The sequence below is a fragment of the Chiloscyllium punctatum genome, chromosome 37, assembly GCF_047496795.1.
Source record: "Chiloscyllium punctatum isolate Juve2018m chromosome 37, sChiPun1.3, whole genome shotgun sequence".
Taxonomy (NCBI): domain Eukaryota; kingdom Metazoa; phylum Chordata; class Chondrichthyes; order Orectolobiformes; family Hemiscylliidae; genus Chiloscyllium; species Chiloscyllium punctatum.
Genome location: NC_092775.1, coordinates 1,121,742 through 1,140,632, shown reverse-complemented (window position 1 = coordinate 1,140,632; position 18,891 = coordinate 1,121,742). Strand labels below are relative to the sequence as shown.

General features: G+C 48.1%; 1 protein-coding gene across 1 annotated transcript in view; it reads right to left on the bottom strand.

Annotated features, from left to right (window-relative positions):
* The window catches only part of mmp24 (matrix metallopeptidase 24), an 85,526-nt gene that overhangs the window by 15,955 nt on the left and 50,680 nt on the right, over nucleotides 1-18,891 (bottom strand). The window contains exons 3-6 of the mRNA XM_072556071.1: nucleotides 13,536-13,652; nucleotides 9,792-10,096; nucleotides 2,756-2,917; nucleotides 928-1,142 (exon numbers count right to left, since the gene is read on the bottom strand). Coding sequence (XP_072412172.1) covers nucleotides 928-1,142; nucleotides 2,756-2,917; nucleotides 9,792-10,096; nucleotides 13,536-13,652 — 799 coding nt within the window. The remainder of the gene's footprint in view (nucleotides 1-927; nucleotides 1,143-2,755; nucleotides 2,918-9,791; nucleotides 10,097-13,535; nucleotides 13,653-18,891) is intronic.

The window sequence follows — 18,891 nt, the reverse complement described above, 5'->3', positions numbered from 1 at the left end:
TTTTAACTGTTTGGACATTTGTGGGATTGAAATTGGTTTTACCATATGATTTCATAGAATGAAGCCATCCTGTGCTTCCTGCTGTTTACTGAAAATCAAGTATCTTTGGAGAAACAGCTAAGCAAAGCTTTCAAGGTGATAAGAGATGGTTTATTGTGTCAATTACTGAAAAACTTCAAGTTGACGGTCCATATACTAATAGTTGTAAGTAACTCTCATTCTGTTACAGACCGGGGGTGGGGGTGTCATCAGAGTGAGGAGGATCCTCTGAATCTGCCAGACTCTCATGAAATCCTGTTCTCACTTGAAGTTTCAGGGAATCTAATAGAGTTTTCAAACACCGTTATTCTGTCTGTCTGGCAAAACCTGAAAAGTTGGACTGCAACCACATTTTAGAAACTCAAATCCAAGCTGATCAGAATCAGAACTGGGCATTCATCTCTAATTGACAGCAATCAGCCTCATCAGCAAGAAGACAGTGATGTGGGAGGTTGTCACATTTATTTCATCCTTTTGTTTCCGGACCCTTGGCCGAGAGAGCAGTTTGTTCCCTTTCGCCTCTTTTTCTAAAGCAAAAAATTGTCTCTGTGGAAACTTGTGTCTTTATGCTGTGAGAGTGTGTCTGTGTGTGACTAAATTGATACAGTTCTAATTCCAGGTTTTCAATGTCAACCAGAGTTAGCCACTTGTTTTAAGAATAAAACAAACCGATTATTCTAGGCTCATTAAAACAGTTAACTCGAGTTAAAGTCTCTTACCCTGGACTGTGCGACAGAGGACAAACCACTGGCCATTTTGGTGACTGAAGCCTCACTAATGATGGGGAAATGGGCTGTATTGTAAGCACATTCCTCCCTCACAGCTCAAACAATGACCTGAACAAAATTCCTACCTTTTTTAAACTCATGACTATTTCAGAGCACTCACCTTGAAGACAAACATTTCCCCTCGGAACAAAGCCACCGTGTTGAAATGTCCATCGCAGATGTTGGGTTTAGAGCCGGGGTAGGAAGGTCTCTCCCCAGAGGGGGGCCGCGGGGGCCGGGATTGTCGGTCATGTTTCCTTTCAGAGGTGGAGTGGATCCTGCGAGCGGAGATGGTCGGCAAGGGTCTTGTGGGTTCCAGGACCTCAGTTGGGGGACCTGATGGTCATGAGATGGAGAATCATTGCTGCAATTAAACTACATCGCTAATCGTCTGTCTGTGTCTGTACAAACTTGGAGCAAAGTCAAATCTAATTCCTGTAACTTCAGCCCAGTGACTGATGAAACTCAACTTCAAAGCTGGAGAGTGAAGTTGGAGTAGCTGTTGGGGGGTTTGTGGCTGAAGATGGGGCGCTGAATAGAAATTGAGGAGCTCAGGCACAGATTTTGTTTTCCAACCCCTCCCTCTTCAGAGCTTCCCCCCCCCACCACACACACACACACACACACACAACCTTCTCCCCTGCCTGGCCAGCAATGCCCTCCCCCCAGTTATAGATGGTTAGTTCTTCCTTCTTCTCTGATTGTAGCTATTCAGGAAGTTTGACCACAAATTAATCTGATCTCATTAAAATACAGAACAGGCTTAAGGACTGAATGGCCTCGTTATGTTCTTGTTTTTTTTTGGGAAGTCTGACACACGGTGTCACGGTGAAGGAGGAGATTTGGACAACAGGGCGACAGTGATTTACAAAGGGAAGGCATTCTCAGGTGGAGAGAAATTGTCAGAGCATCAAGTTCAGAAATAGATTGAGTCTCTGCAAAAACATCCTCACACAATCCAAGCCACAGACTAGATGTGTCAATGTAGAAGGAGAAAGTAAGGACTGCAGATGCTGGAGATCAGAGCTGAAAAATGTGTTGCTGGAAAAGCGCAGCAGGTCAGGCAACATCCAAGGAGCAGGAGAATCGACGTTTCGGGCATAAGCCCTTCTTCAGGAATGAGGAAAGTGTGCCAAGCAGGCTAAGATAAAAGGTAGGGAAGAGGGACTTGGGGGAGGGGCATTGGGAATGTGATAGGTGGAAGGAGGTTAAGGTGAGGGTGATAGGCCGGAGAGGGGGTGGGGGCGGAGAGGTCGGGAAGAAGATTGCAGGTCAAGAAGGCGGTGCTGAGTCTGAGGGTTGGGACTGAGATAAGGTGGGGGGAGGGGAAATGAGGAAGCTGGAGAAATCCGCATTCATCCCCTGTGGTTGCAGAAGATGACCATCGCCAGACCATGGCAACATGACGCCTGGAGGAAGAGTGCCTCATCTTCTGCCTAGAAACCCTCCAACCACAAGGGATGAATGCAGATTTCTCTAGCTTCCTCATTTCCCCTCCCCCCACCTTATCTCAGTCCCAACCCTCAGACTCAGCACCGCCTTCTTGACCTGCAATCTTCTTCCCAACCTCTCTGCCCCCACCCCCTCTCCGGCCTATCACCCTCACCCCCTTCCACCTATCGCATTCCCAACACCCCTCCCCCAAGTCTCTCCTCCCTACCTTTTATCTTAGCCTGCTTGGCACACCTTCCTCATTCCTAAAGAAGGGCTTCTACCCGAAACATCGATTCTCCTACTCCTTGGATGCTGCCTGACCTGCTGCGCTTTTCCAGCAACACATTTTCCAGTGTCAATGTAGAAACCAGTCACACAGGAGTACAGTGTGATGCCTCCCACAGTCAGCGGGATAGTGCCCTACACAGTTACAGGGTGGTACATGACACTATAGGTAGGTGCTTTAATGCAGACTGATGGAGAGAGATGGAAAGGTGAATGTTTAGAATACAAACCATAAATCTTCTGGATGCCCTGTAAATCATCCTGCGGTAGTTTGAAGTTTTCGGTATCCATGTACTGATAAAAGGGAGCCATGATAGCACTGGGATCATTGGAATGTTCTAGGCCTAGGGCGTGGCCTAATTCGTGCACAGCCACCAGGAACAGGTCATTTCCTGTCAAGAAAAGACAATCAGAATTGTTTGAGAATCCATCAGTTTCTAAACGTCTCCAACCCTCCAGAAGAATGGGCTTTGACAAACCTCCTGACTGACTGAGACCACAAACTCTCCTTCTGGGCTGAAAAATGATTTACAGCTACTTTCATTTGATTGGCTGCTCACTATCTGGTCTCCTCCATGTCATGGTGTTCCTCAAATGCAGACTGTCCTGGGGAACACTCCTACCCAGTCTCTAAAGATGACCATGGTCTTCTGGTGGTACCCCAGTTTAATTGACTTCACTCACATAGTGTCCTCGACCACCTTTTCACTGCAGGATCTGAGATACAGGTTCCCAGTTTGACTCCTCACATCACAGCCCTCTGCACCAACACCAACAATTTCAGGCCTTAAACTCGGACTCCTTCATTTTTAGGACTGCTTCTTTAGTTAATGATTCACCTTCTTTTTGGTTTTGACCAGTCTCCTCATCCACTTCTTTTCCTATGTGCCAACCCCCCCCTTTCAGTAATTTAATCTTCCTGGCATCCAGCCTATTACAGACCTTCCATCTCCATCTTCCATGTTCCCAGTTCTAGGCTTCTGAAAGTCTGTTTCATCTTTTTAACTTCCCCAATTTTGTTGAAACCTGAAGCTCTCTCCATTGACAAAGGGCAGTTGGAGTTAGAGAGGAACAAGATTAAATGATCAGTAGAAAACGAGCAAAGGATGTGAAGAATATTACATACATTTGCCAGGATTGGTTCAGGAAGAAATAGTTAAAACTAAAATCTCCTTGTGGTAATGAGGGTGGATTTGGACCAATGAGGGGTTTGCCGAGAGTGTCAGGAGGATTGGGGAAAATGGATTTGGCTCCAGTCTGTGTTCTGCTGTTTTTCAGACAAGGAGGTGGAGGTAAACAAACATCACAACAGAAATAAACCCTGACCTCACCTCCTTCCAACGAGGTGGCAGCATGCCAAGTCCCCAGGTATCTCCCAGTCAGAGACACACACCTGAGACTGTGTGTGACTCACTCTGCCTGGCAACATCACACAAACAAGACTGCAGCTCACTATCTCAGCCAGCACAGCCAGGCACAATGTGTGCAAATGAGGCACAACCTACCACTTGGTTAGAGAGGGGAGATGGGGCTCAGGCAGACAGGCAGACTCAGATCAAGAACAAGGACCTTTCCAGAAGCAGCTTCTCTCCACCCCACGTTCCTCAAGCCCAAACTCGATATGGAATGACCACAGCCCCATGTACACTAAGCCCCCGCCATCCCACACACACACACACACACACACACACACACACAGAGTGTACACCCTGCCCTTCAGGCCTATTGAATACACTGATTTGCTGGATCCAGTGCCAGCCTTGATCCTGATGGAACCCACTGGTTGCAGTGACCAACCTGAGAAAAAGCCCCTTCTCCCCACTCGCCACTCACTCCCAGAGGCGGCTTCTTGATCGGGAGACAGTCTCACGTTTCGGGGGGTTTTGGTCGTGATCAGAATTTTGCCGATTATCCACAAATCAAATGCGTTTCACTGATGTGGAGCTTGTGGAGTTGAAGATTTGTTTGGCTGTGGTTAGTGCAGGTGCCCACTCAGCTGATTTGATTACATTAGATTCCCTCGATAGGGAGCTGTCCTGTCCCAGAGTTACTCAGGGCCCAGTGCAGCCCCTCGATAGGGAGCTGTCCTGTCCCAGAGTTACCCAGAGCCCAGTGCAGCCCCTCGATAGGGAGCTGTCCTGTCCCAGAATTACCCAGGGCCCAGTGCAGCCATTTGCTCCAACAAGTCCACACTGACCCTCCAAAGAATAACCCACCCAGACCCACTCCCCGGCCCACATTTACCCCTGACTAATGCAATCAACACTATGACCTATTAACCTAACCTGCACATCTTTGGATTGAGAGAGGAAACCAGATCACCCAAAGGAATCCCACACAGATACAGGGAGAATGTGCAAACTCCACACAGACAGTTGCCCATGGCTGAAATTGAACCCAGGTCCCTGGTGCTGTGAGGCAGCAGCGCTAACCCTGAGCCACCGTGCCATCCATTTTGCTAAACTCAGTGGATAAAGCAGACACACCATGCCTGGAAAGTCAGTATTTGTTTCACTGTGATTGGTGAATCAGTAGTAGTGTGGGAGCTTTGTTTGGTGTGTGTATTACATGTATTGTTGTTGGTGTTGAGCTGCTGTCCTGTCCCAGAGTTACCCAGAGCCCAGTGCAGCCCCTCAATAGGGAGCTGTCCTGTCCCAGAGTTACCCAGGGCCCAGTGCAGCCCCTCGATAGGGAGCTGTCCTGTCCCAGAGTTACCCAGGGCCCAGTGCAGCCCCTCGATAGGGAGCTGTCCTGTCTCAGAGTTACCCAGGGCCCAGTGCAGCCCCTCGATAGGGAGCTGTCCTGTCCCAGAGTTACCCAGGGCCCAGTGCAGCCTCTCGATAGGGAGCTGTGTGTTTTTGCAGATTCCCAGCTGGTGCCCAGGCCACAGCTTTATTTTTAATGATGATATCACTCAGCATTATTCTCTCCATCTCTCTAAAAACAACACTGAATTACTGCTCTGAATTCTGGTCGAATTTCAGTCCCTATTTCTCTCTGTTGTTCTGTTAATGTGTTTATGGAATATTTTTTGTTTAAGCTATTAGCAGCAATGACATCATCGGTGGAGCAGCCGAAGTCAACAATTAAAGCAGCAAGATAGGAGAAACCTCACCTCCACACCTCCCACCCCCCAACACACACACGCAGCCCCACCCACACCAGACACACACACACACACACGTGGCCCCACCCCAACATACACACGCAGCCCCACACACACGCGGCCCCACACACACCCTGCCCCCACCGCCCAACCCCACACACGCACCCTGCGCCCACCCCCCAACCCCCCACCCCACACACACACCCTGCCCCCAGCCCACACACGCACCCTGCCCCCACCTCACACACGCACCCTGCCCCCAGCCCACACACGCACCCTGCCCCCACCTCACACACGCACCCTGCCCCCAGCCCCCACCCCCACACGCACCCTGCCTCCACCCCCACACACACACACGCACCCTGCCCCCACCCCCACACACACACACGCACCCTGCCCCCACCCCCCCCACACACACACACACACACCCTGCCCCCACCCCCCCCACACACACACACGCACCCTGCCCCCACCCCCCCCACACACACACACGCACCCTGCCCCCACCCCCCCCACACACACACACGCACCCTGCCCCCACCCCCCCCACACACACACACGCACCCTGCCCCCACCCCCCCCACACACACACGCACCCTGCCCCCACCCCCCCACACACACACACGCTGCCCCCACCCCCCCCGCACACACACGCACCCTGCCCCCACTCCCCCCACACACACACACGCACCCTGCCCCCACCCCCCCCACACACGCACACGCACCCTGCCCCCACCCCCCCACACACACACACGCACCCTGCCCCCACTCCCCCCACACACACACACGCACCCTGCCCCCACCGCCCCCCCACACACACACACGCACCCTGCCCCCACCCCCCCCGCACACACACGCTGCCCCCACCCCCCCCGCACACACACGCACCCTGCCCCCACCCCCCCCACACACACACGCACCCTGCCCCCACCCCCCCCACACACACACGCACCCTGCCCCCACCCCCCCCACACACACACGCACCCTGCCCCCACCCCCCCCACACACACACGCACCCTGCCCCCACTCCCCCCACACACACACACGCACCCTGCCCCCACTCCCCCCACACACACACACGCACCCTGCCCCCACCCCCCCCACACACACACACGCACCCTGCCCCCACCCCCCCCACACACACACACGCTGCCCCCACTCCCCCCACACACACACACACACCCTGCCCCCACCCCCCCCACACACACACACACACCCTGCCCCCACCCCCCCCACACACACACCCTGCCCCCACCCCCCCCCACACACACGCACCCTGCCCCCACTCCCCCCCCACACACACACGCACCCTGCCCCCACCCCCCCACACACACACACACGCACCCTGCCCCCACCCCCCCCACACACACACACGCACCCTGCCCCCACCCCCCCCACACACACACACGCACCCTGCCCCCACCCCCCCCACACACACACACGCTGCCCCCACTCCCCCCACACACACACACGCACCCTGCCCCCACCCCCCCCACACACACACACGCACCCTGCCCCCACCCCCCCCACACACACACGCACCCTGCCCCCACCCCCCCCACACACACACACACACGCTGCCCCCACCCCCCCCACACACACACACACACCCTGCCCCCACCCCCCCCACACACACACACACACCCTGCCCCCACCCCCCCACACACACACACCCTGCCCCCACCCCCCCCACACACACGCACCCTGCCCCCACCCCCCCCACACACACACACGCTGCCCCCACTCCCCCCCCACACACACACGCACCCTGCCCCCACTCCCCCCACACACACACACGCACCCTGCCCCCACCCCCCCCACACACACACACGCACCCTGCCCCCACACACACACACGCTGCCCCCACCCCCCCCGCACACACACGCACCCTGCCCCCACCCCCCCCCACACACACACGCACCCTGCCCCCACTCCCCCCACACACACACACGCACCCTGCCCCCACCCCCCCCACACACACACGCACCCTGCCCCCACCCCCCCCCACACACACACGCACCCTGCCCCCACCGCCCCCCCCACACACACACAGAGCCAATGCAGCTCCCAGGTCCATCCCCCGACCTGCACTAACCACGGCCAAACAAATCTTCATCTCCACAAACTCCACCTCAATGAAACAGATTACATTTGGAGTTTGTTAATAATCGGCAAAATCCTGATCATGACCAAAACCCCCCACAATGTGAGACTGTCTCCCGATCAAAACGAGCGGCGAGTGGGGTGACGGGGCTCTTTCTCAGGTTGATCACTATAAGCAGTGGGTTCTATCAGGATCAAGGATGGCACTGTAACTGTTTGCAATGTGTATATATTAATGACTTAGAGGAAGGAAGTGAATGTACTGTAGCCAAATTTACAAATGTCATGAAAACACAGGTTGTGGGAGAGACACTAGCAGTTTACAAAGAAATTAATAGTTTGAGAAAGTGGACAAAAGTTAGCAAATAGAATATAATTTGGGAAAATATGAAGTTGTTCATTTTGGAAGGGAAACAAAAAAAATACTGTATTATTTAAATAGAAAGAAATTGCAGAAAGCTGTAACACAAAGGGACTTCAGGGGACTTGTGCATGACAAAGGGAAAGCCACAGGGTGCAGCTAGTAGTCAGGAAGGCTCATGGAATGTTGGTCTTTATTTGAAGGTCAGGGTGGAGTATAAGAGTAGGAAAGTCTTACTGCAAGTGTACAAGATGCTGGTGAGACCGTATCTCAAGTACTGTGAGCAGCTTTGGTCTCCTTATTTGAGGAAAGGTATTGGTTCATTGGAGACAGTTCAGAGAAGGTTCATTAGGATGCTACCCGGTGTGGACAGATTGTCTTATGAGCAAAGGTTAAACAGGTTGGGATTTTACTCATTGGAGCTTAGAAGAATGAGAGGTGATTCATGCAGGATTCATTCATTGAAACATGCAGCACCCTTAAGGGGTTTGACAGGGTTAATGCTGAGGGGGTGTTTCCCCTCATGACAGAGTCTAGGACCAGAGGGCACAGTCTCAGAATAAAGGGGCATCAATTTAAGACTGAGATGAAGGGGAATTTCTTCCCTCAGAGGTTTGGGAGACTTTGGAATTCCTTACCAAAGACAGCTGTGGGGCCAGAGACTTTGCGTACATTTAAGGCTGAGAGAAAGATTGTTGATCAGTCGGGGAATCAAGGGTTATGGGAAAAGGGCAGGAAAGTGGACGTGAGGAGTGTTGGATCAGCCAATGATCCCATTGAATGGCAAAGCTGGCACGAGGGGCTGAAAGGCCTCCTCCTATTCCTTATGGTATTATGGTAATTAAAATTACAGAGGAGTTAGATATGGAAGATGGAAAGAAAATATTACTATCTGGAGTATTAAACTAGAACACATCACTACAAGGTGGTGATATATAAACTCAGTCAGGATTGTCTTTCTCCATAGAGTGGACAGAATTGGGACTGGGTCCCACAGGAAATCATTGAGGAGAATCAGATTGGCATACTTCAGGAGAAGCTAGAGATACAGGTTGGGAAGAGGGGAGGAACAGAAGGGGTTAGGCTGACAGAGAAAGAGGCGGCTGGAAGGGGACTGCTGCACAGCAGGACCTCAGTTCAACTGGCTCATTTGCTGCTGTCAACTTGTTGTAACTCAATCATAGGCTGTCTCTGAATCTGTCTTGACATTTTTAGAATCGAAATTTGAAATAAAGATTAAAACTATTGAGTTTGCAAGCGATGGGAGGCGGGAACATTTTCCCAAGTCTCTGAGACCTGTCATTCCTTTACTCCAGCTGCCAACAACATGGTGCTGGCTGGAATTAAAAGGAAGTTTGCATTTAATGAATGAAGCACATCTCATTGTCCTCTCCCTGCTCTGAAACATAGCATCAAGTTTGAGCTTTAGCTAATGTTGGACCAGCTCTCCGGTACACAATGGATCTGAGGATGTTCCTCAATCCGTTCTCTTATACTTGACTCAATCACTCATAATGAAGGAACACAGGTTCCTGTGTTTCCTATGAATGAAGACAAAGCCCAATGAATGTTGACGTGACATACAATGGGTTTATGTGTACAGCCTTTTGCATCAGTTGGTGCCCATCTTGTGATTTGTTCATCATTTGAATACAATCGCTCAGTGTAACAAGGAGTTAAATGAACGAGTACTCACCATCGTGATTGGAATTGCCCAACGTCCAGGGTTCGTCTGAGTCAAAATGAGTATCACCTCCAATTCCTGGCCCTGGGAAGTAAGCATGTGCCAAGAATCCACCTTCTCCATCAAACGGGGAGCTGTCGCCATGGAAACCAGAGGCAAAGAAAATCATAATGTCCGCTTCCTTTCTGTTACTCTTAATCTCATGATAAGGAATTTCCTCAAAAGTCAATGGGGTGACCTTCTGCCAGACATCAAATGCTCGGCGAATGGCTCTCCGAGTTTCGTACTCTCCCACCTTCGGGGTGTAGTTGTGAATGCTGTTCGAGAAAGGAACAAACGATTCATTGGAAGCAGATTTTTTTAAAACATTAACCCTTCACAAAACTGATTCCAGCATCGCTAACACAGTCCAGCAACTATCCCCTGACCATCCCACCCCACTCCACTGACAGGGACACAAACTGAGCCCAAAGATTCAGCTAAGAAATTACAACTCTGCTGACACTTTAAAGAATATTTTTGTAATATCCAACCAATCATTGGCTGTGACCAAGATTAAGTTAATCCGCTGTACGAACAGCTGACTCAGCAAAAGCTATCATTGGCCAATAGGCAGAGGGAGTTCTGGCCCTTACAGACAAAGGTTTCAGAGAGTTTGTCACAAACTGGGCACTGTATTAATTATAATATTTAATAACAAATGATAGGAACCAATTTCTTAGTCAACAGTTTCTACAAACACCATGAAAGAGTAACTGACATAACATCAGATGACCTGACCTAAATCAACACTTGATTTAAGAACACACCAAGCCCCAGTGAACACTGGAGACAGAGGGAAATAAACCTTCCAGTTCAGCGAGCAAACCTACATCCAGAACCTCAACCTGAGCTACAAATCTTCTCAAAACTCACTGACAGACAAAGCTCCATCAAACCCACTGTTGTTACTCATTTGATAAAGACAGAGAGTGGGAGACCTCGGGGGTGGGGGGAGTGAAAAGGACACACTGCAGTTTATGAGGGGCTATCAGCTGTACCCTGTTGGAATGGTCACCGTTATGGTGTGAGTCGTGGTGAGACACAGGATACGAAGGGAACTTTGACAAAATGGTGAAGATTCTGCTCAGGTTTTTCCTCAGTAGCAGGGGAAGTCATTGCCTGGGATATGTCAATGGGTTCCAATGAAAAGTCTCTGAAAATCACTGCAAACTTTCTTTCTGTCAGCTGTGACTCCAGCCAGAGGAATGTTTCTTCAGCTTCTTTGACCTCAACCTCCCTGGGCTTCAGTCTTTGCCACAAACTCCATTCCCTTACTCGTGACTCCCTCCCTATCCCTAATGACTACACCTGGACCAGACTATTCCCAATCAGGTCAGTGAAAAACAACAATCTCTCCCTCAATATCAGCAAAACGAAGGAGCTGGTCATCGACTTCAGGAAGTGTAGTGGACATGCCCCTGTCTGGATCAACGTTGCTGAGGTGGAGGTGGTTGAGACCTTCAAGCTCCTAGGAGTAAATATCCCCAACAATCTGTCCTGGTCCATCCACATCGATGCTCTGGTCAGGAAAACACACCAACGCCTCTACCTCTTCAGAAGGCTAAGGAAATTCAGAATGTCCACAAATACTCTTACCAATTTTTATAGATACACCATAGAAAGTATCCTATCCAAGTGCATCACAGCTTGGTTCGGCAACTGTTCTGCCCAAGAGTCTAGACATTACACAGCCCAGTCCATCAAACAAACCACCCTTCCATCCACTGACTCTGTTTACACTTCCCGCTGATCATATTGGCTGCCTTCCAGAGGCAAACACATGTCCCTTCCCGGTTCTTTTCCCTTTATTCCATTGGGCAGAAGATACAAAAGTTTGAAAACACGTACCAACATATTTAAGAATAGTTTCTTCCCTGCTGTTACCAGATTTATGAATGGACCTCTTGTATCTTTCTCTGCACGTTCTTTGTAGCTGTAACACTATATTCTGCATTCTGTTCTATTACCCTGAGGTATTTATATGAGGTATGGTTTGTCTGGTAACACACAAAACAATACTTTTCACTGTATCTCTGTACATGTGATAATAATAAATCAAATCATTTCAAATGCTGTTTGACTTGGAGATGAGAGCTACACTCTGCCACTAAGATCACTTTGTGGACCATTCAGCCCCTCAAATCTGCTCCACCAGTCAGTAAATTCTTAACCAATCTGATTATGGCCTCAACTCCTCTCCTGTCAGCCCCCATACGCCATGACTCCCCTCGATAGAGATTGAATATATTCAAGGCTAGAGTAGACAAAGACCCATTCTCTGTTGCTCTCTTGAAAAAAAATGAATTCCACACGACAACAGCTCCCAGAGGAGAATTTCCCTTTATTTCTGTCACATCTGGGAGACCATTATTTTTAATTTGTACCCCCTGGATCTGGATTCTCTGAAAAGGGAAATGTCCTCTCAGTAATCACCGAACCAAGCCCTAAACTTCTATAACATTGCTCAAGTGTGCTCCTCTCTCAGCCAATCTGCTCATCACTAACCTCTCGAACCTCACTATTTCATACACTTCCATATTCTACCACCATAAACCTGGGCCATTGCCCCCAGGTCCAACCTCACATCCATCATCCCAGCACCCACTGATCTGAGCTTCCTGTTGCACAATGCCGCAAATTTTATCTTTATTTTAAAAGCCTTCATCACCTCACCGTTCCCTCTCTCTGTAACCTCCCACAGCCCTTTAACCCTCTGAGATCTCAGCACTCATCTCATCTGGGCTATTGAGGCCCCATTGAACTGCTGGACCAGGTGGAGGCTGAGCCTGAGGCCTTGGAAGCTTCTTCCTAAATCTCTCAACTTCACTCCCCTCCTTCAGGATGCTCCTGCAAATCGCTTTGTTCAAGCAGTTGGACCTCTGTCCTAATGTCTCCTGAGCAGATGTGTTATTATGGTGGTGATGGGTTCTCATTTAAATAGAGCTGTTATTCCCATATTATAGCCCTATTGGAACACCGTGTCGGAATGCTATTCATCTCCTCTATCATTGACACTCAGTAGCAGAAGTGTGTACTATCAACAAGATGCACCGCAGAAATTCACCAATGATCCTCAGACAGCACCTTCCAAACCCACGACCACTTCCATCTAGAAGGACAAGGGCAGCAAATACATGGGAACACCACCCCCTGCAAGTTCCCCTCCAAGCCACTCACTATACCTGACTTGGAAATATATCGCTGTCCCTTCACTGTCACTGGGTCAAAATCCTGAATTCGCTCCCTAAGGGCATTGTGGGTCTACCTACAGCAAATGGACTGCAGTGGTTCAAGAAGGCAGTTCACCCCCACCTTCTCAAGGGGCAACTAGGGATGGGCAATAAATCTTAGGCCCAGCCAGTGATACCCAAATCCCATAAATGAATTCAAGAAAAAGAATGTAACATTACAACTAAAGGGTGTTATAATTACAAATGACTGACCAGATTTACCAACTTTCTCACAATTAAAATTCCATAATGGCCAATGAAAATGATTGCTTAAGTTAAACTTGATTTTCCTTTAATGGTTGACTTTTCCCAGAGGCTGGGTGGCTCTGTAGACTGACTCATGTTTAATGTCTCATTTTGAAATACTTGTTCTGTGTCACAGGAAACAATTTCCTTTTGGAAATCACTGTGTGGTGGAGCTAAGCCTGTGACCCAGAGAAGGAGCAGCAAACCTCAGATTGGCAGAGGGTGGAGGGGCTTGTACCTGTAGGTGATATGCTTCTGCCTCCATTTCTGGCCAGTGAGTGCATAGCGTTTACTCCTCTGTCTGCGAGTGACCCGAGGCTGATCGGGGACACCGCACCGAGGTTTCTTCATCCACCTAACAGTGAGAAAAGGAAGTTAGTACAGGAATACTCCCCTTCCAGCCAGGATCAACTCACTCACTGCTTTCCAAACCATCATCTCAAACAAATTCCTTTCTCAATTTTCCCGTGCATCTGGCATTGACAGAGGGCCTACCTGTAACGTGCACCCCACTTGGTCAACCCCTGGTGGGGCAGCACCATACTCACAGTGACCCCCCCGCCTCACCCTAAGGGGTACAGGACCCCATCCTCCCACTCACTAATTGTTGAAATGTGTGCATCTCTGGTTTAAGGGATGAAACTGGAGTTTAATCCTATGTCAATGTGGGGAGGCAACAATGTTTGAGAAATCTCCTGTAATTTAATATCAGACAAGTGCAATTTCTCATTTGCTGTTCAGGAGGCCATTCAGTCCACTGTGTCTGTCAGCGCTCCTATCCCAGTCATCATTCTGTATCTGCTTCCACTGCAAATATTAATTAAACTTTCACTCAAACAATGCAATTGTCTCTCCCTTGGGGGAGACAATACTTTGTGGTAATGTCACTGTTCCCAGTAATCCAGAATCCCAAGCCAATGAAGGTGGGCATCAAAACCCACCAAGAAAGATGGCATTATTTAAATTTAACAAAAATCAGGAATTAAAAGCTTTGTTCATGTAATCATTAAAATAAAGACTCTGATCTGGGCCACAAGTGTTCTTTAGGGAAGGACATCCTCTGCCCTTATCTACCCACATTGATAAGATCCCAGATAGGAGATCAGTGAGCAAAATTAGGGCACATGGTATTGACTTGGATTGAAATTGGCTGGCTGACAGGAAGCAAAGAGTAGTGATAAACAGATCCCTTTCAGATTGGCAGGTGGTGACCAGTGGGGTACCACAAGGTTCGGTGCTGGGACAGCAGCTGTTTACAATGTATATTAATGATATAGATGAAGGTATTAAAAGTAATATCAGCAAATTTGCTGATCACACAAAGCTGGGTGGCAGGGTGAAATGTGAGGAAGATGTTATGAGAATACAGAGGGACTTGGACAGACTAGGTGGGTGGACAGATGCATGGCAGATGCAGTTTAATGTGGATAAATGTGTGGTTGTCCACTTTGGTGGCAAGAACAGGAAGGCTGATTACTATCTAAATGGAGTCAAGTTAGGTAAAGGAGAAGTACAATGAGATCTAGGTGTTCTTATACATTAGTCAATGAAAGCAAGCATTCAGGTACAGCAGGTAGTGAAGAAAGCTAATGGCATGCTGGCCTTCGTAACAAGAGGAATTGAGTATAGAAGCAAAGAGGTCTCACCAGGGACCTGGAGTATTGTGTGCAGTTTTGGTCTTCAAATTTGAGGAAGGATATTCTGGCTATTGAGGGAGTGCAGCGTAGATTCACGAGGTCAATTCCCAGAATGGTGGGACTATCATATGTCGAAAGATTGGAGCGACTGGGCTTGTATACCTTTGAGTTTAGAAGACTGAGAGGGGATCTGATTGAGACATACAAGATTATTAAAGGATTGGATACACTGGAGGCAGGAAACATGTTTCCGCTGATGGGTGAGTCCCGAACCAGAGGACACAGCTTAAAAATACGGGGTAGACCATTTAGGACAGAGTAAAGGAGAAACTTCTTCACCCAGAGAGTGGTGGGTGTGTGGAATGCTCTGCCCCAGAGGGCAGTGGAGGCCAAGTCTCTGGACACTTTCAAGAAAGAGATGGGTAGAGCCTCTTAAAGATAGTGGAATCAAGGGTTATAGAGATAAGGCAGGAACAGGATACTGATTGTGGATGATCAGCCATGATCATAATGAATGGTTGTGCTGGCTTGAAGGGCCGAATGGTTGTGCTGGCTCGAAGGTCTACTCCTGCACCTATTGTCCATTGTCTATTGTCTACCTGTGACTCCAGACCCACAGCAATGGTACCAACTTTTAACAGTTAGGGATAACGGCAATAATTGCTGGCCCAGCCAGTGATGTCTGTATAGCAGGAATGCATTAAAAAGATTCTAAATACCCCTCCCCTTAACCATCCTTTCATTTTTGATGTGTATCAAACCTTACTCTATGACAATGTTAATATCCAGCACTAATCCTTTCCCATTTTCTCTCTAATTTTTCTATTTCTAGAAGAACCTCAAATGCAGAATGTTGCTGCAACAGAAGGGGAATGTGGAACAGGTGTTGTGGGCAAATAGTAGATCATAAGAAGAAAGTTTTTTAATTTTTAAAGGTTCCTACATCAGTGACTGTGTTTATTGGTTGTAACAGACTGTTATACATCCTGCAATCGTGGTCAGTGCGATTAACACAGAGCTTTCTTTAGTTTTGAATTTAATTCGAATCTAATGGTCCACAGAACTTTGCTCCTTTCATGTGCCACGTGTCCATCCAATGGGAATTCTGCCACCCATTTCATATTTGATTATTTATTTGCATTTGTTCTTGTGATATATCACTGACCAGGTTTTGAAGAGGTAAATGTTAAGACTTGGTCAAGAACAATTGGATAAAGAAGGAAAGTTTTCAGAATTGGGACCCACTGACTGCTTGGAAGTTATAGGTAAAAACAATGACTGCAGATGCTGGAAACCAGGTTTTGGATTAGTGGTGCTGGAAGAGCACAGCAGTTCAGGCAGCATCCGAGGAGCAGCAAAGTCGTTATGAGGCAGTTATTGAGAGTGAAGCCGGGGAGAAGAGGCTGCTGTCCCTTTGTTGGCTTTTACAATGCTGCAAAGGGGGATGGTGAGTTTGATGATCAAAATATGTTTGACAGTAGTATCACATCAGACTTGAGAGATGGTGCAGACACCATCTGGGGAGGCTATGGCCTAGTGGTATTATTGCCAGACTGTTAATTTAAAGTCTAGATCAGAGTGATGCTGGAAAGGCACAGCAGGTCAGGCAGCATCCGAGGAGCAGGAAAATCGACATTTCAGCAGGAGCCCTTCATCAGGAATGAGGTTGGGAGCCTCCAGAGTGGAGACATAAAGAGGAGGGTTTGGGGCTGAGGAGAAGGTAGCTAAGAGTGCAGTAGGTGGATGGAGGTGGAGATAAAGGTGATAGGTCCTGATTACATTCCAGGGACCCAGGTTCAAATCTTACCACAGCTGGTGGCAAATTTTGAATTCAATAAAAATCTGAAATTAAGAATCTAATGATGACCATGTATCCTTTGCTGATTGTTGGAAAAACTCATCTGGTTCACTAATGTCTTTTAGGGAAGGAAATCTGCCATCTTTACCTGGTCTGGTCTACATGTGACACCAGAACCACAGCAATGTGGCTGTCTCTTAACTGCCCTTTGGGCAATTAGGGATAGGCAATAAATGCTGCCTGGCCAGTGACGCCCTCATCCCCGTGAATGAATAGAGGAAAAAACACAATCGGTGGAAAGGGCTCCTAACCGCTTGAAGATTGTGATTAGTCTGATGAGCAAAACTGAAGCCTACGGGTGTAAAGAGAATAGAAACCTGAATATGGAGTTGGCAAAGGGACAGAAAGCAGAGATTTACAATGAATGGCTATTTCTCAGATTGGAGGGAAGTCTCAGAGGCTGCAGTTACATTGCTGCTTGTTTTGATATCTTTGCCTGGATTTGGATATATGGGGTATCGTTTCACAGTTTGTAGTTGATATACAAGTCTGAAATGTAGTAAACAGTGAGGGGAAGAGTAACAGATTCCAGGGAACACAAACAGGCTGGTGAAATGGACACACACAGCAGGTGGAATTAACAGTGAAGTGCAGACGGATTCATTTTGGTTGCAAGACCGAGACAATATAAACCAAACGTTACACTTGTAAAGATAGAGCAGAAACAAAGAGACCAGGAGGTGAACACACCCGAATGTCTGAGGACAGGTTGGGAAGGGGGTGAAAAATGATTATGGGATCCTTCCATTTTTAAAGTCAGGTACAGAGTAAAAAAAAATAATTTTAAACTGTTACAAACCCGGGAACAAAAACTGAAATTGCCAGAAAATCTCAGCTGGTCTGACAGCATCTCTGGACATAAAACAGAATTAATGTTTCAGGTCCAGCAACCATTCTTCATAACCAGTTCTGAGGAAGGGTCATTGCACCTGAAATGTTAACTCTGATTTCCCTCTACAGATGCTGCCAGACCAGCTGAGATTGTCCAGCAATTTCTGTTTTTGTTTCAGCTTTCCAGCATCTGCAGACCTTTCAGTTTATTTGTCTTGTGCTTTACAAACCCTGGTTAGGCCAGTGTTCAATTAGTAAAGGGGTCAGGCTCTCTAACAAGCTGCAGAGGGGGTTCTATTCAAATGGAAGCAGGAATGAGCTATTTTAATTACAGACAGAGACTGAGGAGGTTGGGATTGTACTCTGTAAAGCAGAGACAGTGAGTTGTGAGTTGACAGTTGACATAGGTTAAAGAGGAAATTACATAAATACCTGAAAGAGAAATGTTTTGTAGGAAAATATTGGGGTTTATTTATTATTATTTGTTCATAGGATGAGGGCAACACTGGTTAGGCAGCATTTATTGCCCATTCTTAATTACCCAGGGGGTAGTTAAGAGTCAACCACATTGCTGTGGGTCTGGAGCCATGTGTAGGCCAGACTAGGTAAAGATGGCAGATTTCCTTCCTAAAGGACATTAGTGAACCAGATGCGTTTTTCCAACAATCAGCAAAGGATATATGGTCATCATTAAATCCCGAATTCCAGGCTTTTAAAAAATTGAGTACAAATTCCTCCATTTGCCATGGTGGGATTTGAACCCAGATCCCTGAACATCACCTAGGTCTCTGGATTGACACTCCAGCAATAATACCTCTAGGCCATTGCCTCCCCTGTAATGGAGGGGTAGTGGAACTAATCAGAAAGCTCTTCCCAAAACCCAGCGCTGACAATGGGCTGAATAGCCTTTTTGTGTATTGGACCATACAATGGCTGACAGCACCTTGCCAATCCCAGAAGGCAGTTTTCTGTTCTGTTCATTCAGAACCACATCATGTCAGTTGGTGAATTAGGCTGCTTCTAGTTTGGTCCCTTCATCTTTCACTCTTTGTCCTCGAACTGAGCAAATGGCAGTAGATGCTAGCTCAGTTGTTAATTTTAAATCTGAGATAAATTTTTGTTTAGCAAAAGCCTTAAGGGATATGGAACAAAGGTAGGTCTATGGAGTTAGGCCACAGATCAGCCATGTGCTTATTGATCGGTCGGACAGGCTGGAGGGGCTGAATGTCCTACTCCTATCATAGGATAGAATTCCTTCAGTGTGGAAG